At 44.1% G+C, this 21438-nt stretch overlaps 1 protein-coding gene across 3 annotated transcripts in view; it reads right to left on the reverse strand.

The window, feature by feature from the left end:
• LOC139263199 (cysteine-rich motor neuron 1 protein-like) overlaps nucleotides 1-21438 on the reverse strand; it is a 340422-nt gene that overhangs the window by 40427 nt on the left and 278557 nt on the right. For all 3 annotated transcript variants that reach the window (XM_070878927.1, XM_070878926.1, XM_070878925.1), the window contains 2 exons: nucleotides 12625-12753; nucleotides 9419-9572 (listed from right to left, as the gene is read on the reverse strand). In XM_070878927.1, the coding sequence (XP_070735028.1) occupies nucleotides 9419-9572; nucleotides 12625-12753 (283 nt within the window). The remainder of the gene's footprint in view (nucleotides 1-9418; nucleotides 9573-12624; nucleotides 12754-21438) is intronic.

The following is a 21438-nucleotide window of genomic DNA, read 5'->3' on the forward strand; positions in this document are numbered from 1 at the left end:
GGAGGGATTCAAATTCGTGGGGCATTGGAACAGGTTCTAGGGGAGGTGGGACCAGTACAAACCGGACGGTCTGCACTTGGGCAGGAATGGAACCAATGTCCTAGGGGGAGTGTTTGCTAGTGCTGTTGGTGAGGAGTTAAACTAATATGGCAGGGAGATGGGAACCAATACAGGGAGACAGAGGGAAACAAAAAGGAGACAAAAACAAAAGACAGAAAAGAGATGAGTAAAAGTGGAGGGCAGAGAAACCAAAGGCAAGAAACAAAAAGGGCCACTGAATATAAAAGGGCTGCAGGAGGGGTAAAAACTAAAAATCATGGTTTAAAAACTAGGATGAAAACACTCTACCTAAATGCATGCAGCATTAGAAATAAAGTAAATGAGTTGACGGCACAAATCATTACAAATGGGTATGATTTGGTGGCCATTACAAAAACATGGTTGCAAGGTGGCCAAGACTGGGAATTAAACATACAGGGGTATCTGACGATTCAGAAAGATAGGCAAGAAGGGAAAGGAGGTGGGGTAGCTCGATTAATAAAGGATGATATCAGGGCAGTTGTGAGGGATGATATTGGCTCCAATGAACAAAATGTTGAATCATTGTGGGTGGAGATTAGAGATAGTAAGGGGAAAAAGTCACTGGTCGGCGTAGTTTATAGGCCCCCAAATAATAACTTCATGGTGTGGGCGGGCAATAATCAAGGAAATAATGGAGGCATGTGAAAAAGGAACGGCAGTAGTTATGGGGGATTTTAACCTACATATCGATTGGTCAAATCAAATCGCAGGGGGTAGCCTGGAGGAGGAATTCATAGAATGCATACGGGATTGTTTCTTAGAACAGTATGTAACAGAGCCTACAAGGGAGCAAGCCATTTTGGATCTGTCCTGTGTAACGAGACAGGAAAAATAAACGATCTCCTCGTAAAAGATCCTCTCGGAATGAGTGATCACAATATGGTTGAATTTGTAATACAGATTGAGGATGAGGAAGTTGTGTCAGAAACGAGCGTACTATGTTTAAACAAAGGGGACTACAGTGGGATGAGGGCAGAGTTAGCTAAAGTAGACTGGAAACAAGGACTAAACGGTGGCACAATTGAGGAACAGTGGAGGACTTTTAAGGAGCTCTTTCATAATGCGCAACAAAAATATATTCCAGTGAAAAAGAAGGGCGGCAAGAGAAGAGATAACCAGCCGTGGATAACCAAGGAAATAAAGGAAAGTATCAAATCAAAGACCAATGCGTATAAGGTAGCCAAGGTTAGTGGGAAACTAGAGGATTGGGAAAATTTTAAGCAACAGCAAAGAATGACTAAAAAAGCAATAAAAAAAGGGAAGATAGATTACGAAGGTAAACTTGCGCAAAACATAAAAACAGATAGTAAAAGCTTTTACAGATATATAAAACGGAAAAGAGTGACTAAAGTAAATGTTGGTCCCTTAGAAGATGAAAAGGGGGATTTAATAATGGGAAATGTGGAAATGGCTGAGACCTTAAACAATTATTTTGCTTCCGTCTTCACAGTGGAAGACACAAAAACCATGCCAAAAATTGCTGGACATAGGAATGTGGGAAGGGAGGACCTTGAGATGATCACTATCACTAGGGAGGTAGTGCTGGACAGACTAATGGGACTGAAGGTAGACAAGTCCCCTGGTCCTGATGAAATGCATCCCAGGGTATTAAAAGAGATGGCAGAAGTTATAGCAGATGCATTCGTTATAATCTACCAAAATTCTCTGGACTCTGGGGAGGTACCAGCGGATTGGAGAGCAGCTAATGTAACGCCTCTGTTTAAAAAGGGGGGCAGGCAAAAGGCAGGTAACTATAGGCCGGTTAGTTTAACATCTGTAGTGGGGAAAATGTTTGAAACTATCATTAAGAAAGAAATAGCGGGACATCTGGATAGGAATAGTGCAATCAAGCTGACGCAGCATGGATTCATGAAAGGGAAATCATGTTTAACTAACTTACTGGAATTCTTTGAGGATATAACGAGCATGGTGGATAGAGGTATACCGATGGATGTGGTGTATTTAGATTTCCAAAAGGCATTCGATAAGGTGCCACACAAAAGGTTACTGCAGAAGATAAAGGTACGCGGAGTCAGAGGAAATGTATTAGCATGGATAGAGAATTGGCTGGCGAACAGAAAGCAGAGAGTTGGGATAAATGGGTCCTTTTCCGATTGAAAATCAGTGGTTAGTGGTGTGCCACAGGGATCAGTACTGGGACCACAACTGTTTACAATATACATAGATGACCGAGAAGAGGGGACAGAGTGTAGTGCAACAAAATTTGTAGATGACACTAATATTAGTGGGAAAGCGGGTTGTGTCGAGGACTCAGAGAGGCTGCAAGGAGATTTGGATAGGTTACGCGAATGGGCTAAGGTTTGGCAGATGGAATACAATGTCGGAAAGTGTGAGGTCATCCACCTTGGGGAAAAAAAACAGTAAAAGGGAATATTATTTGAATGGGGAGAAATTACAACATGCTGTGGTACAGAGGGACCTGGGGGTCCTTGTGCATGAAACTCTTTTAGAGTTTATCTGTGAAACAAAACATTAAACCGTGCCACCCGACCTGGGTGACACACCAGACATTTACAAGGCCCTTTTTTTTCCCTTTTTTTTTGTGTTTTTCTTTTTTTTGGGGTTTTTTTTTTGGGCACTAAAATCACAATTTTTCCCCAGTGCCCCCTATAAAAGGGAAGGGGGACACTAAAAGCACCGGCAATTAAAACAAATTAAACTTTAAAACGTAAACTCAAATTAAAATTTGGTTGCCGGGCGTGATGATGCACTCCAGTCCCTCCGGTGCCCACCTCTCGCGGAAGGCCGCGAGCGTACCTCCTTGTGCATGAAACTCTTTTAGAGTCTACCTGTAAAAAAACATTAAACCGTGCCACCCGCCCTGGATGACACAGCAGACATTTACAAGGCCCTTTTTTCCCCCTTTTTTGTGCTTTTTTTTTGTGTTTTTCTTTTTTGGTTTTTTTTTTGGGCACTAAAATCACATTTTTCCCCAGTGCCCCCTATAAAAGGGAAGGGAGACACTAAAAGCACCGGCAATTAAAACAAATTAAACTTTAAAACGTAAAATCAAATTAAAATTTGGTTGCCGGGCGTGATGATGCACTCCAGTCCCTCCGGTGCCTCCTTGTGCATGAAACTCTTTTTAGAGTTTATCTGTAAAACATAAAACATTAAACCGTGCCACCCGCCCTGGATGACACAGCAGACATTTACAAGGCCCCTTTTTTTCTTTTTTTTTGTTTTTTTTTTGGGGCGCTAAAATCAAAATTTTTCCGGTGCCCCCTATAAAAGGGAAGGGGACACTAAAATCACCGGCAATTAAAACAAATTAAACTTTAAAACGTAAAATCAAATTAAAATTTGGTTGCCGGGCGTGATGATGCACTCCAGTTCCTCCGGTGCCCACCTCTCGCGGAAGGCCGCGAGCGTACCGGTGGACACCGCGTGCTCCATCTCCAAGGACACCCTGGACCGGATGTAAGAGCGGAAGAGAGGCAGGCAGTCAGGTTGAACGACCCCCTCGACCGCCCGCTGCCTGGACCGGCTGATGGCACCCTTGGCCGTGCCCAGGAGCAGTCCTACGAGGAGGCCTTCGGACCTACCCGCTCCCCTCCGCACAGGGTGCCCAAAGATCAGGAGAGTGGGACTGAAGTGCAGCCAGAATTTCAGGAGCAGCCCCTTCAAATAATGGAACAGGGGCTGCAACCTTGTGCACTCAATAAAAACATGGAACACGGACTCCTCCAGACCGCAGAAATTGCAGGCGGCCTGGGAGTCCGTGAACCGGCTTAAAAATTTATTGCACGGCACTGCTCCGTGCACCACCCTCCAGGCCAAGTCCCCGATGAATAGTGGGAAGACCCCTGCGTAGAGTGCCCTCCATCGGGGACCCCTGCCTCCTCCGGACGGCAAGATGGTACGCCATGGCGTGTCCGGACGGCCGGCGAGGATGGCAAAGTTGAGAGTGTGCAGGAGCAGCCCGTACAGGAAACCCCTCCGCGCGGAACTGAAAGGCACGGAGGGGATTTCCCCGAGGCGGCTCAAGTTGTGAGGCGCCGGCTCCTTGTGCATGAATCCCAAAAGGTTAGTTTGCAGGTGCAGCAGGTAATCAGGAAGGCAAATGGAATGTTGGCCTTCATTGCGAAAGGGATGGAGTACAAAAGCAGGGAGGTGTTGATGCAACTGTATAAGGTATTGGTAAGGCCGCACCTGGAGTACTGCGTGCAGTTTTGGTCACCTTACTTAAGGAAGGATATACTAGCTTTGGAAGGGGTACAGAGACGATTCACTAGGCTGATTCGAGAAATGAGGGGGTTACCTTATGATTATAGATTGAGTAGACTGGGTCTTTACTCCTTAGAGTTCAGAAGGATGAGGGGTGATCTTATAGAAACATTTAAAATCATGAAAGGGATAGACAAGATAGAGGCAGAGAGGTTGTTTCCACTGGTGGGGGAGACTAGAACTAGGGGGCACAGCCTCAAAATACGGAGGAGCCAATTTAAAACCGAGTTGAGAAAGAATTTCTTCTCCCAGAGGGTTGTGAATCTGTGGAATTCTCTGCCCAAGGAAGCAGTTGAGGCTGGCTCATTGAATGTTTTCAAGTCAAAGATAGATAGATTTTTAAGCAATAAGGGAATTAAGGGTCACGGGGAGAGGGCGGGTAAGTGGAGCTGAGTCCACGACCAGATCAGCCATGATCTTATTGAATGGCGGAGCAGGCTCGAAGGGCTAGATGGCCTACTCCTGTTCCTAATTCTTTTGTTCTTATGTTCTTATGGTTCAAAGGGGAATACTGACTAGGAAGACAGCATTTCTTCGAATAGCGCCATGAGATCTTTAATGTCTACCTAAATTGGCAAGGAGTATCTTGCACTTATGACAATGTTGCATTTCCTCAGTATTACACTCGAGTGCCAGCCTAGACTATGTGAATAAATCCTGGAGTGGGCCTCAAACTAATCTTGGGACCTATAGGCAAGGTATTACAGGTACAACCTCCCAAATCTGTAAACCTCGGGACCGAGGCCATTCCAGATTACGGAACAGAAATCCGACATCTCGAATCTGGAAACGTCTGGGCCGAGGTTCGGGTATTTCCGTATTTCAGAACAGAAATCCGAAATCACGAATCCGGAAACTCTCGGGCCGACTTTCATGTACCTGTATTCTCCAACAGCATGCTGACCCAAACTAGGAGGGAACACCGGAGGCAGTGGGGAGAGGAGGAGCAGCCAGCCCCAGGACACAGTGCGCCCTCCCGACTTAGGAAGAAACACCGGAGGCAGCGGGGAGTTACTTTGCTTCCTATTAAAAAAAATGTCCAGTTTTTGGAAAATATTTCTGGATTTCGGACAACCCCTCCTCCGATCTGCGCCATGTCCGGATTTTGGAACATTCCGGTTTTTGGAACTCCGGATTTGGGAGGTTGTACCTGTACCAACAGGCAAGCGGACACTCACACAGCAGTTTTGTGGCAATGCAATGCCCCCAATCTTTGCATATCAATATACCTAGTCATTGAAGTCATGGAATTGACGTTGTACTGCATTTTATCCAGCAGTGTCACAGCATTTTGAGAAGGTGGTCTTGTAGTGCTTCAGCTTCAAACTATCCACAGTACAACTGAAACTAGTGTAAAGCAAACTCGAAGAAAGGTTCCAGTCCGACTCATGTCCCCTCCCTCACCTCTTCTTCCGGTACATTGATAACTGTATCAGTGCAGTTTCCTGCTCTCGCCCTGAATTAGAAAGTTTCACTCGCTTTGCTTCCAATTTCCACCCTTCCTTCACCTTCACATGGTCCATCTCCAACTCTTCCTTTCCTCAACTTCTCTGTCTCCATTTCTGGAGACAGAATTGACAAATGTCCACTATAAGCCCACTGACTCCCACAGCTACCTGGAGTACACTTCCTCTCACCCCGCTTCCTGTAAAGACTCTATTCCATTCTCCTAGTTTTTCTTGCCTCCGTCGCATCTGTTCTGACGATGTCACCTTACCAGTGCTTCCCAGATGTCTTCCTGTTTCCTCAACTGAGGATTCCCCTCCATTATGGTTGACATGGCCCTCAACAGTGCCTGTTCCATTCCCCGCACTTCTGCTCTCATCCCTTCTCCTCCCTCCCAAGAACCACGATATGGTTCCCCTTGTCACCTTTCACTCCTACAGCCTTCACATTCAACTGATCATCTTCTGCCATTTACACCACCTCCAGCGTGATCCCACCACCAAATACATCTTCCCTCTCAGCATTCCGAAGGGACCGCTCCCTCTGCGACACCCTGGTCCATTCCGCAGTCACCTGCAGTACACCCTTCCTTTCCCACGGCACCTTCTCTTGCAATACCTGCCCTTTTACCTCCTCCATGTTTCCATGGCTCAGGGCCCCAAAAGTCCCTTCCGGGTGAAACAGCCATTTATTTGTACTTTCTGCAATTTAGTACACTGTATTTGCTGCTTATGATGCGGTCTCCTCTACATTGGGGAGACCAAATGCAGATTGGGTGATCGCTTTGCACAGCATCTCCATTCAGTCCATGAACATGACCTCAAACTTCCGGTTGCCTGTCACTTTAATTCTCCACTCCATTCCCACTCTGACCTCAGCCTCTAACACTGTTGCAATGAAACTCATTGCAAGCTCGAAGAACAGCACCCCATCTTTCAACTAGGCATTTTACAGCCTTCTGGACTCAACCGAGTTACATAAGGACACAAGAAATAGGAGCAGGATTAGGCCATTTGTCCCCTCGAGCCTGCTCCGCCATTCAATAAGATCATAGTTGATCTGATCCTGGCCTCTACTCCACATCCCCGCCCGCTCCCGATAACCCTGGATTCCCTTATTGTTTAAAAATCTATCTATCTCCACCTTAAGATGATCCCGCCTCCACAGGTCTCTGGGATAGAGAATTCCAAAGATTCCTGACCCTCTGAGAGAAGAAATTCCTCCTCATTTCCATTTTAAATAGGCGACCCTTTACTCTGAAACTATGTCCCCTAGTTCTAGATTCCCCCACAAGGGGAAACATCCTCTCTGCATCTACCCTGTCAAGCCCCCTCAGAATCTTATATGTTTCAGTAAGAGTTCAACAATTTCAGATCATAACCTCTGCCTCTATTTTTTCAGCTAGCAACTGTTGTTGATTCTGCCATTCCCATTTACACCTCTTCTAGACCCATCTTTTGTTTCTTTACTTGTCCCATTACCATCTCCTTTTGCCTTGTACAATAATACCTTTGTCATTTAATCACTCCTGCCTTCCACCCGGTCACAGATCTTCTTTTTTGTTCTTTCCTCCCCTCCCCTCCCCCCTTTCCTTGCCCTCGCACTTGCTTAAAATCATTTACATCTCTAACTTTTTCCATTTCTGACAAAAGGTCATCAATCTGAAACATTTCTCTCGCCACAAATGTTGCCTGGCCTTCTGAGTATTTCCAGCATTTTCTGTTTTTATTAATTATTGAAGAAAGACCCACTTTTTGGTATCAGCAAAGCCCAGCTCTCGTCATTTAGATACTGGTGAGTGAAGCTTTCTCCATGTTTGGAAGCATCCACGTGCACAAGGTTAACATGCCTAACTAGAGAGAAATACAGGGGTGGTCTTATAACTCAACAATGCTAATTCTGCAGTTCTCTCTGCAGGTACCAGTCTCAAACTGGCACCTGCAGCACAGAAGTGGCAGAAATGAAAACAAAAAAAGGTTTCATGTCGGATATTCACTTTTTGCTCTTTAGCATCCAGAGATGAATTTATCATAAACCACTCGACAATCTCTACATGGTAGGATTGCCAACTCTGGTTGGACACATTCCTGGAGGTTTCATCACATGATCTCCTGTGCCCCACAGCCCCGCCCCACCATTGTTCTACCAATATGTCCATCCTCGCATCGCACCACTTTCCTAACACTAGTTGAAAAGCGAACACTCTGAAATTAATTCTCAATTTCAGTCAAACAACTCTTGTTTTTTTTTATAACTGTTAAGTGAAAATGTGCAAAAAAAAACAATTTTTTTCAGGTCCTGAGGATTTTTCTCCAGGATAGCTCGTAGTAGTGCCTTGGAGATTTCTTGGAGACTCCAGGACAATCCTACTACATGGGGGCAAATGATGTGTATGTGTAGAATATTGGATGAAATAATTTGGATCAGTTATCATAGAAACATAGAAAATAGGTGCAGGAGTAGACCATTCAGCCCTTCGAGCCTGCACCACCATTCAATAAGATCATGGCTGATCATTTACCTCAATACCCGTTTCCCACTTTCTCTTCATATCCCTTGATCCCCTTAGCTGTAAGGGCCTTATCTAACTCCCTCTTGAATATATCCAATGAACTGGCATCAACAACTCTCTGCGGTAGGGAATTCCACAGGTTAACAACTCTCTGAGTGAAGAAGTTTCTCCTCATCTCAGTCCTAAATGGCCTAACCCTTATCCTAAGACTCTTTCCCCTGGTTCTGGACTTCCCCAACATCGGGAACATTCTTCCTGCATATAACCTGTCTCATCCTGTCAGAATCTTATATGTTTCTATGAGATCCTCTCTCATCCTTCTAAACTCCAATGTATAAAGGCCCAGTTGATCCAGTCTCTCCTCATATGTCAGACCTGCCATCCCGGGAATCAGTCTGGTGAATCTTCGTTGCACTCCCTCAATAGCAAGAACATCCTTCCTCAGATTAGGAGACCAAAACTGAACACAATATTCCAGGTGAGGCCTCACCAAGGCCCTGTACAACTGCAGTAAGACCTCCCTGCTCCTATACTCAAATCCTAGCTATGAAGGCCAACATACCATTTGCCTTCTTCACCGCCTGCTGTACCTGTATGCCAATTTTCAATGACTGATGAACCCATGACACCCGGGTCTCGTTGCACCTCCCCTTTTCCTAATCTGCCGCCATTCAGATAATATTCTGTCTTCGTGTTTTTGCCTCCAAAGTGGATAACCTCACATTTATCCACATTATACTGCATCTGCCATGCATTTGCCCATTCACCTAACCTGTCCAAGTCATTCTGTAGTCTCCTAGATCCCCCTCACAGTTCACACCGCTATCAATGATGCTCGAGAAAGAAAAGAAAATGGAAAAGAAAAATTGTGTCTCAATTTATTTTATTGACCCAATTTAAATTAGGTCATTGTGCATAAATCGCAAAACTTCAATTGTGGTTGTTTTGAATAATGTGATATGTCTGGCTGATTAAATAAACTATCTGCTTAACAGAGTCAGAATGTGATGAACCCTGGTTATTCGATTACAAGGATTTGACTGCACCTACACTGTAACTTGGCCTTAACTGAAGAATGAGAAAAGGCTGTGCAACTCGTTAAACTTTTCGGTGTTGATCTGCTGTACTTACATGTAACCATAGGGACAATTCTTGTTGCAGGAAAGTTTTCGGCATTTGTGGGGCTGTGGCCGACACTCACAGATGCTGCAGTCATCTAAATCCATCAGGAAACCATGGGGACAATCTAAGGAGCAATACGATGTCAAATCTGGACAGGGTTCCTCTGGAACAGAAATAAATTATTCACTATCAGCCACAACAAGTACAAAATGTACTAATCAGATTACAAAACAATAAACCCCTGTTGACCAAAACATCATGGCTTACTTTCTTCCTCACTTCTCATTCGGTACTCCCATACCATTCTTCACTCGAGAAGGCAAGCAGCCAAGCTGCCTCTTGCTGGAGTCGGCCTTTAAAATATGTGTGAAAGCCGCCTGAGTGAATTGCAAGTAGCTGGCCCCTGGCCAACAGCTCCAGCTAATGGCAAGGGTCAGCCCACTGCAAACCACAAGAGCAAATCCACATCTTATCACTCTGCATTGGACAGTAGTTGAGAGTTCTAACAGGAGTGTGCCACTGCAACTCCAATTCCTTACTTGCAATCATAGCTAAGTTGTAGAAATAGTGGTTTATTTTTCAGACCCCATTAACAGAAACAAACATAACTAATCAGGTTGAAAATATTTTGTTTATGATGAGCACACTGCCTCAGAGAGATGTGTGCAATATGAGGATTCATGAGTATTACAGTAAAGTTTACTACAGTTCACAGTATGAGTAGCAAACAGACCAACTCCTGTTCCACCTTAGCATTGTAACTCTTCCAGTTCCAGCTGTTGTCCCCAGGCTGCTGGAATGTAGGGATTGCGTGTGTAGATCATTTTGCTACTATGAACTCAGAAATTAGTAACAGTTGTTCTGCCCAGAACGCTGGAAATTACAGATGTGACCGGGAGACACGTCATGGATTGTACACACCAAAGTATGCAACATCAATAATGTTTAATGTGTTCAGACGATGTAATAACTCACAATGTTACGACTGAATTTTAAAAATACACAAACATTTAAACATTATTGCAAACTTTTGCAATGGAAGCTTATAGTACTTGTTTATTTATGTTTAAGTTGGCTTGACTGATGGCAAGATTGTTCCTGTACTTAGACACAGTAGAATGTAAACTTGTGTTATACAACTGGGTGTTGGCTTGGGTTATGCCCCCTCTTATCTCTGCTCCAAACCCTGGAATTATACTTGATGTTCCCTACTCCCCCAATCAGCATCAGCATCCCTGGGTAGGGACCACTCCCAACTGCCATTCAACAAAAGCTGCTGAAAGTGTGTGTGCGTGGATATTGGTGGATGATGGGGTTTGGTGGTAATGAGCATCTGACCATGCCCAAATAATCTGGGATCAGGGGCAGGTTCCTTCATTTAATTATTCTTGGGGAGCACTCACACCACTGTGGGCGGATCTGCCAGAACTTGTGGGGGGCGGGGGGGGGGGTGCAATGCAGTATTGGGCAGTCATTGATTTCTTACTCGCCCCAGTGTCCTAGATCTCTCTATTGATACAGGTTTCTTTCGAGGGTCAAGGCTAGGACACAGGATGGGACATCCAGATGGTCCCCGTTTATTCTACTGAGCAGGCTGGTACATCGAGTTCAACCTAGAGTAATGACCAGCTGAGGTAACCCAGGTAAATTCTCTGCTTCGGAACTTGGTAGCACTCTTGCCTCTGAGTTACAAAGTTGTGGGTTCAAGTCCCACTCCAAAGATTTGAGCACAAAACTTTAGGCTGACACTCCAATGCAATACTGAGGGAGTACAGCGCTGCTGGAGGTGCCACCTTTCGGATTAGATGTTAAACCGAGGCCTTGTCTGCTTTCTGAGGTGGACGTAAAAGATCCCATGGCACTATGTTGAAGAAGAGCAGGGGAGTTTATCCCCGTTGTCCATCACCGGTATCCTGGCCAATAATTATCCCTCAATCAACATCACAAAAACAGAATATCTGGTCATTATTACATTGCAATTTGCAGGAGCTTGCAGTGCACAAACTGTCTACCGTGTTTCCTACATTACAACATACGTCAAAAAGTACTTTATTCACTGTAAAGCACTTTGGGACGTTCTGAGGTCATAAATGGTGCTATACAAATGCAAGTCTTTTGTTTCTCTTTTCCCTCCCCACAGCTATGCCTGCTGTGATGTAAGGGGCCATGTTTGAGGAAAACAAGTGATTAACAAGAAAAATTAAAGTTGAAAAAGTGGCAGACAAATGGAGGCACACAAAAAAGATGCTCATAAAGCTTAATATTTCCTGGAAAGAGGTAACAAAGACCATGCTAAAGGCTAAAATTCCCAGCTGCTTGATGGTTTTGAGTCAACCCTAGATTATGAATTGTTAGTTTGCAGGAAAGATTTGCCACCTGTGCTACTGTTGCACTACTGGCCTTTCTAATGCTCTGCATTGTGTCCAGTGGGTGGAACAATTGCAACTTTCACAACATTGTAATTCTGTTGAATTCTGCAAAGTGCTAAAACATTTATGAAACTTTTAAAACTACTGTGTCCTGAACAGGGAATTTCTATTCAAAGGCTCAAAGAATTATGTAAAGCTAACAGGTGATCGCTTGGAATTTCCTCGGGGCGTGACCCGCTTAGTTTCACTTGTTATCAAAATAGAAACAGACTAGGATCAGGGTTTTCCACTTTGGGGAATCTTCAGCAGGGTGGGCGTTTTGCCAGTCATGAGGAATACCCCTGACTCCAGCCGATTTTCTGGGATCAAGGTAATTTGTAATTTTAGCTGCTTTGCCCAGCGTTTATCTGGGGGGGGCGGGGTATTGGCCGTGGCAGTATTCCGAGGTGTAGGTTTGCTGGCCCTTTTAAATCCACCCTCCGCTGCCCACAGCGATGCTGGACACCAGGATCGAACAAAGTTGCTAAGGTGCAAATGGGGAATAAATCATATGATATATTCACCATCATTTGTGGCTAATAATACACCCATTCATATTTGGGCTGATGTATTATACATCTCAGATCACTGCCAGTGAGTAATACTAAAAGTGATGGGGTTGGGCAGACCCGAGCAGCCAGCGAACAGTTCCCAAAGAATTTTCACTGCATTTTGTTGGAGTTTTGCTGGGGAGCTTATAATTCTAAACAAGTATAACATTATTCACATTAAAATTTACTGAATCAGAGGGTTCAGTACTTGGTGACGCTAACCTTTCCAACATTCCGAAATGATTGGAATACTTACTAGGTAGGCACTGGCACATCAAACATCCCTTCTGATCTTGCACAAAGCCATATGGACAATCCTTCTCCGTCAAGGTGCAGTTTATCAGCCTCTCGCATAATGTCGGACTAACTGTCCCATAGCTCGGCTCTGTTGAAAAAGTGAACCAAAGAAAACTATTTTCTAAATGAATATTCACCATTGGTCTGTATGGCTCCACAAAATCATAACACAGACATCCTCGATACTATCTGCTAGATGTGCGATCAAAGCACTTTTATTTGTTGTTAGGGTGTGGGTGATGCTGGCAAACCTGCATTTTATTACCCGTCCCTAAATGCCTTGAGAAGGTGCTCTGGCCCTTCTCATTGAACCATTGCAATCCGTGTGGTGATGCTGTTCCCTCAATGGTGTTGCGTGGGGATTTCTAGGATTTTGACTCAGCATCAAGCATATTGCTGTACTTCATATGTTAACGTCATTATGGTGTGTGACTTGGAGGTGATGGTGTTCCTATGATCTTGCTGCTGTTGTCATTTTTGGAGGGAGAGGTCACAGAGCTAGGATGTACTGTTGAAGTCGTTTGGCGAGTTGCTACAAGGCCACTTCACGATTATTAGTTAAAGGAGAACTTGCCCTCGGCTCCACGAAAAGGCATTTAATTAAAATAAATACTGGACAAGATTCCTCATCTACTATGCTTTGTGTGGGACCTTGAATGAAGATCTCTACATACACCATTAAAACAAAGTACAAAACTCAGTCTTTTACAGCACCTCTGGCACCCTCTTTCACCCCGTTAACAAATTCACTAATTGGGCACTTGTCAGTTCTCCACACAGATAGAATTTATGTATAAACTGAAGCACCAGCTATATTACTATGTCAGTGTTGTGATTCCTCCCCCTCCTTGTACGGATGGCTTTGCTTCAAATGAGTACCAAATGATGTGTGGTAGGGAACTCCGTGGTTACTCTTCTGTTGTTACAAATACAGAAGTTGTCACAGTAATGTAGTTAATTATGTTGTACATGTGCTTCCAAATTGCTACCTTAACAATTGGGCATATTTTCTCTGGTTGTTAGTACGAGTGAAAAAGTGTTCCCCCTTTTGTACTTACTCATATTAGTGGCTGTAGGAAAATATGCCTGAAGGCCGAGCCTGAACATTTCCACACAAGCACGACACTCTTGTGTCTCTCTTCCTGCTATTTCATTTGAGGCATTTACATTGTTTATTTTAAGTGCATGAAAGCCTTGGCTGAAGTAGCAGAGTGAGGTATTTGGTAAGAAATCGTTAAGTAATATTGCTCTAACTAATTTACAGCTCCAATGTCTGAAAGCCAATTCATAAGAAGTACTCCTGTAAGTTATCTGGATTTGCACATTATGAAACTGGCACTCAGATGATGAAATACACCCAAATGAGACTTGGGTCGATTATTTGTTATGCTTGATCCACCATTATTGTTTGCAAAGTTTGTCAAAACGGCATTGATTGCTGAGTTATGATCCCATTTGTCAGATGGAATATACATCTGCTGAGCATTGGAGAAAACACATCAAGTATGCCTCGTCTGAATTTGAAGCTTTCTTCCAATTACTGGAAAGACTCTCACCTGAAAGAGCACTGTAAATTTTAACAATTAAAAAGGAAAAAATGTAATACTTCATTGACAGTAAAAAGTCTATGTCCAACAGGAATTAAGACAGTTGCAGCCCTTGCAAGAGAAGGTTGGAGAGACAGGTTGTGCCAGGTATTTGGTCTTTAATCAGCCTAAAGTGCAATAAATAAAATGGATAAACAAGATTTGTGACGTGGTTATCGTCCTCCCATTGTTGCCTGCTCAGTAAATTATTATACCGTTTTTGGTAAACAACAATCACCGTTAAATTCAGGGAATAGAAAATGCTGCTGGAAATACGTAGCAGGTCCGTCATCATCTGTACAGAAAAAAAGACAGGTTATTGATCTTTTTGGGTGTGTACCCCTTTATTGGAACTGAATATTAAAAGAGAAACAGGCATTTTAGTAAGGTTGGAGAGTACAGCAGGTACTCCAATCACAGACAGGGAGTTGAAGATTCTGCAAATTGCTTAATAGAAGACTGTTACGATGATGTGAAAGATCATTATTAGGATGATGAAGTGACATATAAAAAAGGATGTGGTCCCAAAAATCAGATTTTTTTTTGTACTTCTGGGGCCTACTGGGGTGGGGAGAGCACGCCTGCTCCTCCTGGCACACAAGGAGTGCTGAAAAAGGCATTTACCTTGTGGAGTCGGCAGGGCACACCTTCCTTTCACTGCCGGATTTCCCAACCCCTGGGAAACCTGCGCAGCAGCAGCGAATTTTAAATCAGGCTCCATTTACTGTGGGAGCCCGATTTAAATACATTAATTAAATGGATGCCCCACACCCACAACGTGTTGGAGATTCCCCACCCCTAACCCTTTCTCACCCACTGTGGGTGGGGGTTAATATCAAAGCTGAAGTGTCTAGAATCACATCAATGCTAGTTGCTGTCATATTCTCCAGATGATCCTCAAAGGCCTGAAGTGGTCAAAGCATTCATGTGGGCTGCACTGACTGGTCTGGATGCCTCACTGTGAGAGGGAACAAATGCAGTTTTCCTGATGCTTGGATCTAGGTATCGCTGCATCGTATTGAATCCTTCTCAGATATTAACACTGGACTCTGCTGATCTGTGCCATGTCTCAGCATCTCCAAAATAGGCCTCAGTGCTCCATGCAACCAGGATTCTCATCTAGTCTCATTTTTGCAGCAGGACTCTAGAGGTCTGTGTTATTTATGAATAAAGAGTCCGACTGAATACTGTGAGCTCAAGTAAAGTGTGACCGTAGTCTTTTATTGCAGGTCTCCAGAGTGCATCTCCAGCCTGTGAGGTCTCCTTAAGTACCTATGCTCCCAGGGGATTGTGGGATCCCTTGGGACTCCAGTGGATGAGCCCTCTGGTGGCTATACAATGTATATACAGGTTTACATATAGAACAGTCTGGATCTATAAGCTTGAGAGCCAGGGACTTACTTCTGTGGAGCCTCCACTCTCCACAATTGTATCCCACTTTCACCCCTAACTCCTCTAAGAGTAATGAATAAAGGAATGTCACAAATATTAAAGGAGTTCGAAAGGAAGGGTCCGTGGAAAAGCTAACTTACCTTAGCTTTTGTAGTGAGGTTGTTAAACTTCTTATTGCAGTGCAAAGGTGTTCACTCACTGCCACTTTGGTCCATGAAGTACTTATCATGTTCTTGGCAGGTCACTGATACCCGACCCCAACAAACCATCCCTCCTGCTCCAAATCTCCATCACAAGGACATGCAGCATGCTCCCTTGAGTTTACAACTCATTTCTGTGTTCTGGCTGCCATCCTTCTAGCCCAGGTTGCTGGCTTTCTGAATGCTGCCATGCCCCTTTAAGCAGCAGTAGGTTTTATAGAAGGTGCTGTACCAGGTTTCTGCCTCTCCTCAAAAAAGTTTTAGTTCCCTCAGGGATTAACTCCTGTCTATTCCCCCTTGCCCTCCAGAATATCGGAGACGCTGCTGGCTGTGGTTATGCAGCCTGCACAGCCTTTAGTATTTAAATCTATGACGGTGGCAGCATCATGACCTAAAGGTGGACAGATGATCTGCTCTGCCTCAGTTCTGATGGCACAGTGGCGTCGTCAGAGTTTTGGACTCTGTATATTTCCAGCATTCGTAGTTTGTTTCTTTTTATTTCACTGTTCAATTCATGCACTCTTTTCCTACAATTGCACCACCACATTTGAGGACAATAGCATTTTTATCCTGGTTCCTCAGGGAACAGGACACTTGTACATAAATTGTACAGGGATATGATACTTGGAGCCAGCTGCTCTATGAAAAGCAGGTGGGGATGAGCCAAAGGCTAGACTTGAGGATGTTCCAGTAAGAATCATTTGTTGTTGGTGATTATTTTGTGCGATTTAAAAAAATAATTTCCTCCTAATTACTGAGTCAACCAGCTTTGTCTCCATGCTTTCTTCACAAGAGACCTTTTTATTTTCTTCACACTTACTTTCTTGTGAGAAAATAAAACAATCAACTAATAATTCACCTTAAGTGTTGACTTTTTGAAATGGCAAGATGACTCTCCTATTAAAGTCTATATGGAAGTGGGGTGTTCAGTCTTTAAACTAGCAATAAAATTGAAGGAATGCTAGCCTGATTTTTTTGAAAAGTTAATTTATGTCAATTGAAGTCAAGGTCTAGGACTACACAAAAAGAAAAAAGACAGAATGATAGAAATATGAAATTTTAAAAAACACAGAAAATGCTGGAAATTCACAGAAGCTCAATTGACATCTCAGAAAGACAGAATAATATTTTGGGTGAACTGGCATGGACAGTTTTGAAGAAGTCTCTTTATGGACTGACTAAAACAGAACAGTGGAGGGTCAAAAGTTTAGATATGCTAAGTATTTTAACAAAAAAGGCAGCTGATGGACTTAACAGCCTGTAAATACTAGAAAGTGTTGTAAAGTACTGCATAATATACAAAGGCTCTCTCAGTCAGACTTACAAAAAGGTCTTGGAAAGTCAAAGAGCGAGTTAAACATGGAAGGGCAAGTAGCCGAATATATTCAGCAGGAAAACCAAGGAAGATGTCTTCAATTGAAAAATGGCCAGGATGAGGATGAGATGCTATCATTTCCTTGGGAGCTTAGAGTAACCGAAAGAAACCCAAAAAGAGGATTTGGAGATGGAAAAAGGCAGAAAAATAAATACAGCTGAAGAGAACTAAGACAAAAATATATAAACTAGACACAAAAAGAAACACAAAAAGGACTGGCAAAAACAAACTAAATTCAAATGTAAAGGAAGTAAAATGAAGGAGGAAAGGACATCTTGATTCTAATACAAGTTTTAATAAAATATCCTGAAAAAAAACAGGATGCACTTCGCTCTTTCCTACTCAAAAAAAACATTGGGCCCAAGTTTCCACATGATTTGCGCCTGATTTTTAGGAGCAACTGGGGGAGAACGGACTATCTTAGAAATCGCAATTCTCCGCATTTTTTTTTCTGCAGTTCTAGTCAGGTAGAACAGTTCTACTTTGGAACAGAATTTTTTCTTCAAAAGGGGGCGTGTCCGGCCACTGACGCCTGATTTCAAAGTTTCCACAGTGAAAATGTACTCCAAACTAACTTAGAATGGAGCAAGTGAAGATTTTTGTAGAACTGAAAAAACCTGTTCTACACATAAAAAAATCAGGCGCAGGTTACAAATTAGGCGTCCAGAACGAGGTGGGGGGGGGGGAGGGGGGAAGGGACGTCATTAAATTCTACAATAAATCCTTATTTATACTTCTACAAATATTATACAAATAAATCCAACCTGAATAAACATTTATAAGCAAAGAAAAGATTAAATAAACCATCTTCCTACCTGTGTGAAAGTGCTTCAACCAGCCTCATAAGTTCGTTCGTTCGTTCCTGACGGCAGGGGGGGAGGAGGAAGCCGTTCCTGACGGCGGGAGGGAGGGGAGTGTGGGCCCGCCCGCCCGAACGCAGCGGGGGTGGGGGGAGGAAGACGATCCCGACGGCGGGAGGGAGTGCAGGCACGAACACAGCGGGGGGGGGGGGATGAAGGAAGGAAGACGTTCCAGACGGCGGGCGGGAAGGAGACAGTGAGAAGGCTGCAAGTGCTGATGTGCTGATGGCAATGTGCTTTTATTAAAAAAAATTTCAAAAATTAAACAGCTACAAAGAACTACAAAAATGGCCGAGTGCCAATGTTTTCCTTCACACTGCGCGTGCGCAAACGCTCCAACGCGCACGCGCAGGGTTGCCGGCAGGAAAAAAAACTAATTTAAATAGTACCCGCCCCCTCCCACTTACAAAATCGGCGCGAGTGTAAGCTCCACCCCCCTGGGCGCCGTGCCAAACAGACAAGGAGCTGCAGGGCTCTCCAGAATCTCGAGTTTTTTTTCCGGCGCCGTTTTAGGCGCGAAAAACCGGCGCCCAGCTCGGAGGGGCGCCCGTTTTTTATCGTGTGGAAACTTGGGCCCATAATTTTTCATTTTAGACATGATTCAGCTGAACTGGACATCGTTTGAATGAATCATACTGGAACCAGTAAAATAACTACAAATTTTTAATCAGGTTTCACTAAACAGACTTCACTTTTTATGAGATAAAGATACTTGAGCTTAATGACTTGATAATACCTGGTTCAACATCACAAAGTGTACTGTGTCAAATACATACAGTTTGTAGATTAAAACATTTGTGCTACATTACAAGCTTAGAGATTTATACTCCAATAAAGCAGACTAATTTTAATTTGCCACAACAAATGATCATTTTCATGCTTAATTAATTTTCTTCAGTTGGTCTGAACTGGTGTTTGGCACAGTACAGGAAAAAGAATCAGCAACATTCCCTCCAGAGAACCATACTTTGAAAAGTAGGAGATCTGGCAATGACTGCAGTAGTTCAAAACAGAGTTCATATTTCTGGCATCAGAACTTAAGAAGAAACTGCTGTAGGTCAGGGATTTTCAGCTTCCTACCAGATTTTGGATTAAATCGCCACTGTGGAACATCTGCATCTTATACTTATAGCACTTTGAACAAGGTAATTCAACCTACTGAGCTGTTTAACAGGCACTATGATATAGCAAGGGAGGAGTTTCTTATCTGTAATTTATTACTAGCCTCATCTGCTGCAAGTAATGTCAAATAACTACTATTAGCCTGGCTGCCGTATCCTTTCAAACTCTAACCTCACTGAGGCAGTGAGTGACTGTTGCAATCATTTAAGTTGAGCTCATTGTTGCCTAGCAACTATATTGTCTTTTTTCTGGCAAAGAGTAGAGCTGTACTTCAACTTTAATTGATATCTTCCAGTACAAAACTAATAGGGTTCATAAGCCTCTAAATTGCTACAAGGAAATAGAATCATTATATGAATATTCCTTACATAGTACTTAGAGAATAGAATGGCTAGTATATTTCAAGCTACTCCTTCTTTGTTTTTGGAAAAGTGTGTACATTAATGTACTTCGGGGGGGGGGGGGGGGGGCGGGGAGGTGGTAAACGGACGCAGGGATCGTAATGCGCGATCTGCCTGCACCCATTGAAAGTAGTGCAGGTAGCACTCAAGATTTGTGCTGCCTGCTCATTAGCACGATTGCAGCACTGAGACCAGCGCTAAATGTGCTGCTGGTTGGCTCAGCGTTCAACAATGGGTCCAATATTGGTTGCAGTCTGCTGTCCAATTAAAATTTGCCTGCAGAGTGAGGGTAGGTGCTTTGTTGCAGAAGTACCTCATTGTCACTGCAGCCGCAGCAATGGCACAAGGGAGAGAAAGTGCACTTCGTTTCTCTGATGCAGCACTGGAGGCCTTGGTCCAGTGGTTATATAGGAGCCAGCTCTCCATTTGCAGGGGAGCAGGAGGCCTTTGAGGCACTGTCAGAAGGCAGTGGGTTGAGATTACGCAAGCAGTCATTGTCACCAGTGTTGCCGTCTGAACCTGGATCCAGTGCCACAAGAAGTTTAATGAACTCACACGAATGGTCAAGGTGAGTGAATGCATCTTCAAATGCCATATCCCGCCAATTGCACCACTAGCCTCACACTCAATGCACCATCCCCCATCATTCACTTACCAAAAATCTCCAGTAATCATGACATACCTCACAATCACACACTTACCACTGCTGCAAGCCTTACACCCACATCTCATACAAAATGTCAGCTAATCAACCATGACAGGCACAACACCCAAATACAATGCACCACACTCACTGACACACTTCCCTTTCTCTTGTAGGCCAAGGTGGCTCACAACCGGCATGAGCAGGAGCAAACAGGCCATGATTTCCAGGATGGGCAACTTCATTAGAGCACTTGTGGAACCAACCATGGATGCTGGGTGTGATAGGCGATGTCACACCTTCCATTGCAGCACAAGTGGAAATGATACAACTTATGAGTGCTGCACCGGAAGCTCAGCTTGCTATGTGGCAGTCTCAGCTTGCTGCCACGCAAGCTCAGACTGTTGCTATCGTGGCTGGTTATGAGTGTGGAAAGGGACTTGCAGGGTCTCACAGCAGTCTAGCAATCAGTCCTCCAACAGAAGGCTAGGAATGCTGAGACGTCACCCCACGGGAGTGGTGGTGGGTATGTGGAGCAAGAGCCTGCTATCCTCTCTCAGGATGACAGCATTCGCACTCATACCCCTGCCACTCCACTAGTGCAATTTCAGCTGCCTGTCAGCCAGCCCATGCCGAGGTGATGCAGTCTATAACCGGGTCTTCTAGGCCCAGAGCTGCTGGAGGTCATCTTGCAAGGCTATCTGCAGTGTCCACCATGGAAAATAAGCAGCCTTCCACCAGCAATACTGCAGTCACTGGGGTAGCACTGCGTAGGAGCACTAGAATAGGCCAAACAAACACGAAAGACAGAACACTAAGGGAATGCACAAGGGTGAATATTTGACTTTGTGTAAGATTCGAAACAATCATTTATAAATTATGTTTGGAATGTTTGTTTTGTGGTGGCTTTCATTTCAGCTTTGTGCCCAAGAAGACGCTGTGATGTTCTGTGACAAAGGCATGGTAAGGTTGGGAAGTGTGAGCAACGGGGATCTGGGGTTTAATTCATTGGAACCGGAGTCTGATGATGTGCTCAGCCAACCTGTCTGGATCAGGGATTTGCTGCATGCCTCCTTCTGCCTCCTTTTCCTGAGGTGGTCATGGGCGCCAAATTGTGGAGGATGCAGCAGACCATCACGAAATGGGAGACTGGCTCTAGCGCGCACTGGAGGGTTCCTCCTGAGCGATCAAGGC

Source organism: Pristiophorus japonicus, chromosome 4 (assembly GCF_044704955.1).
Source record: "Pristiophorus japonicus isolate sPriJap1 chromosome 4, sPriJap1.hap1, whole genome shotgun sequence".
Lineage (NCBI taxonomy): Eukaryota > Metazoa > Chordata > Chondrichthyes > Pristiophoridae > Pristiophorus > Pristiophorus japonicus.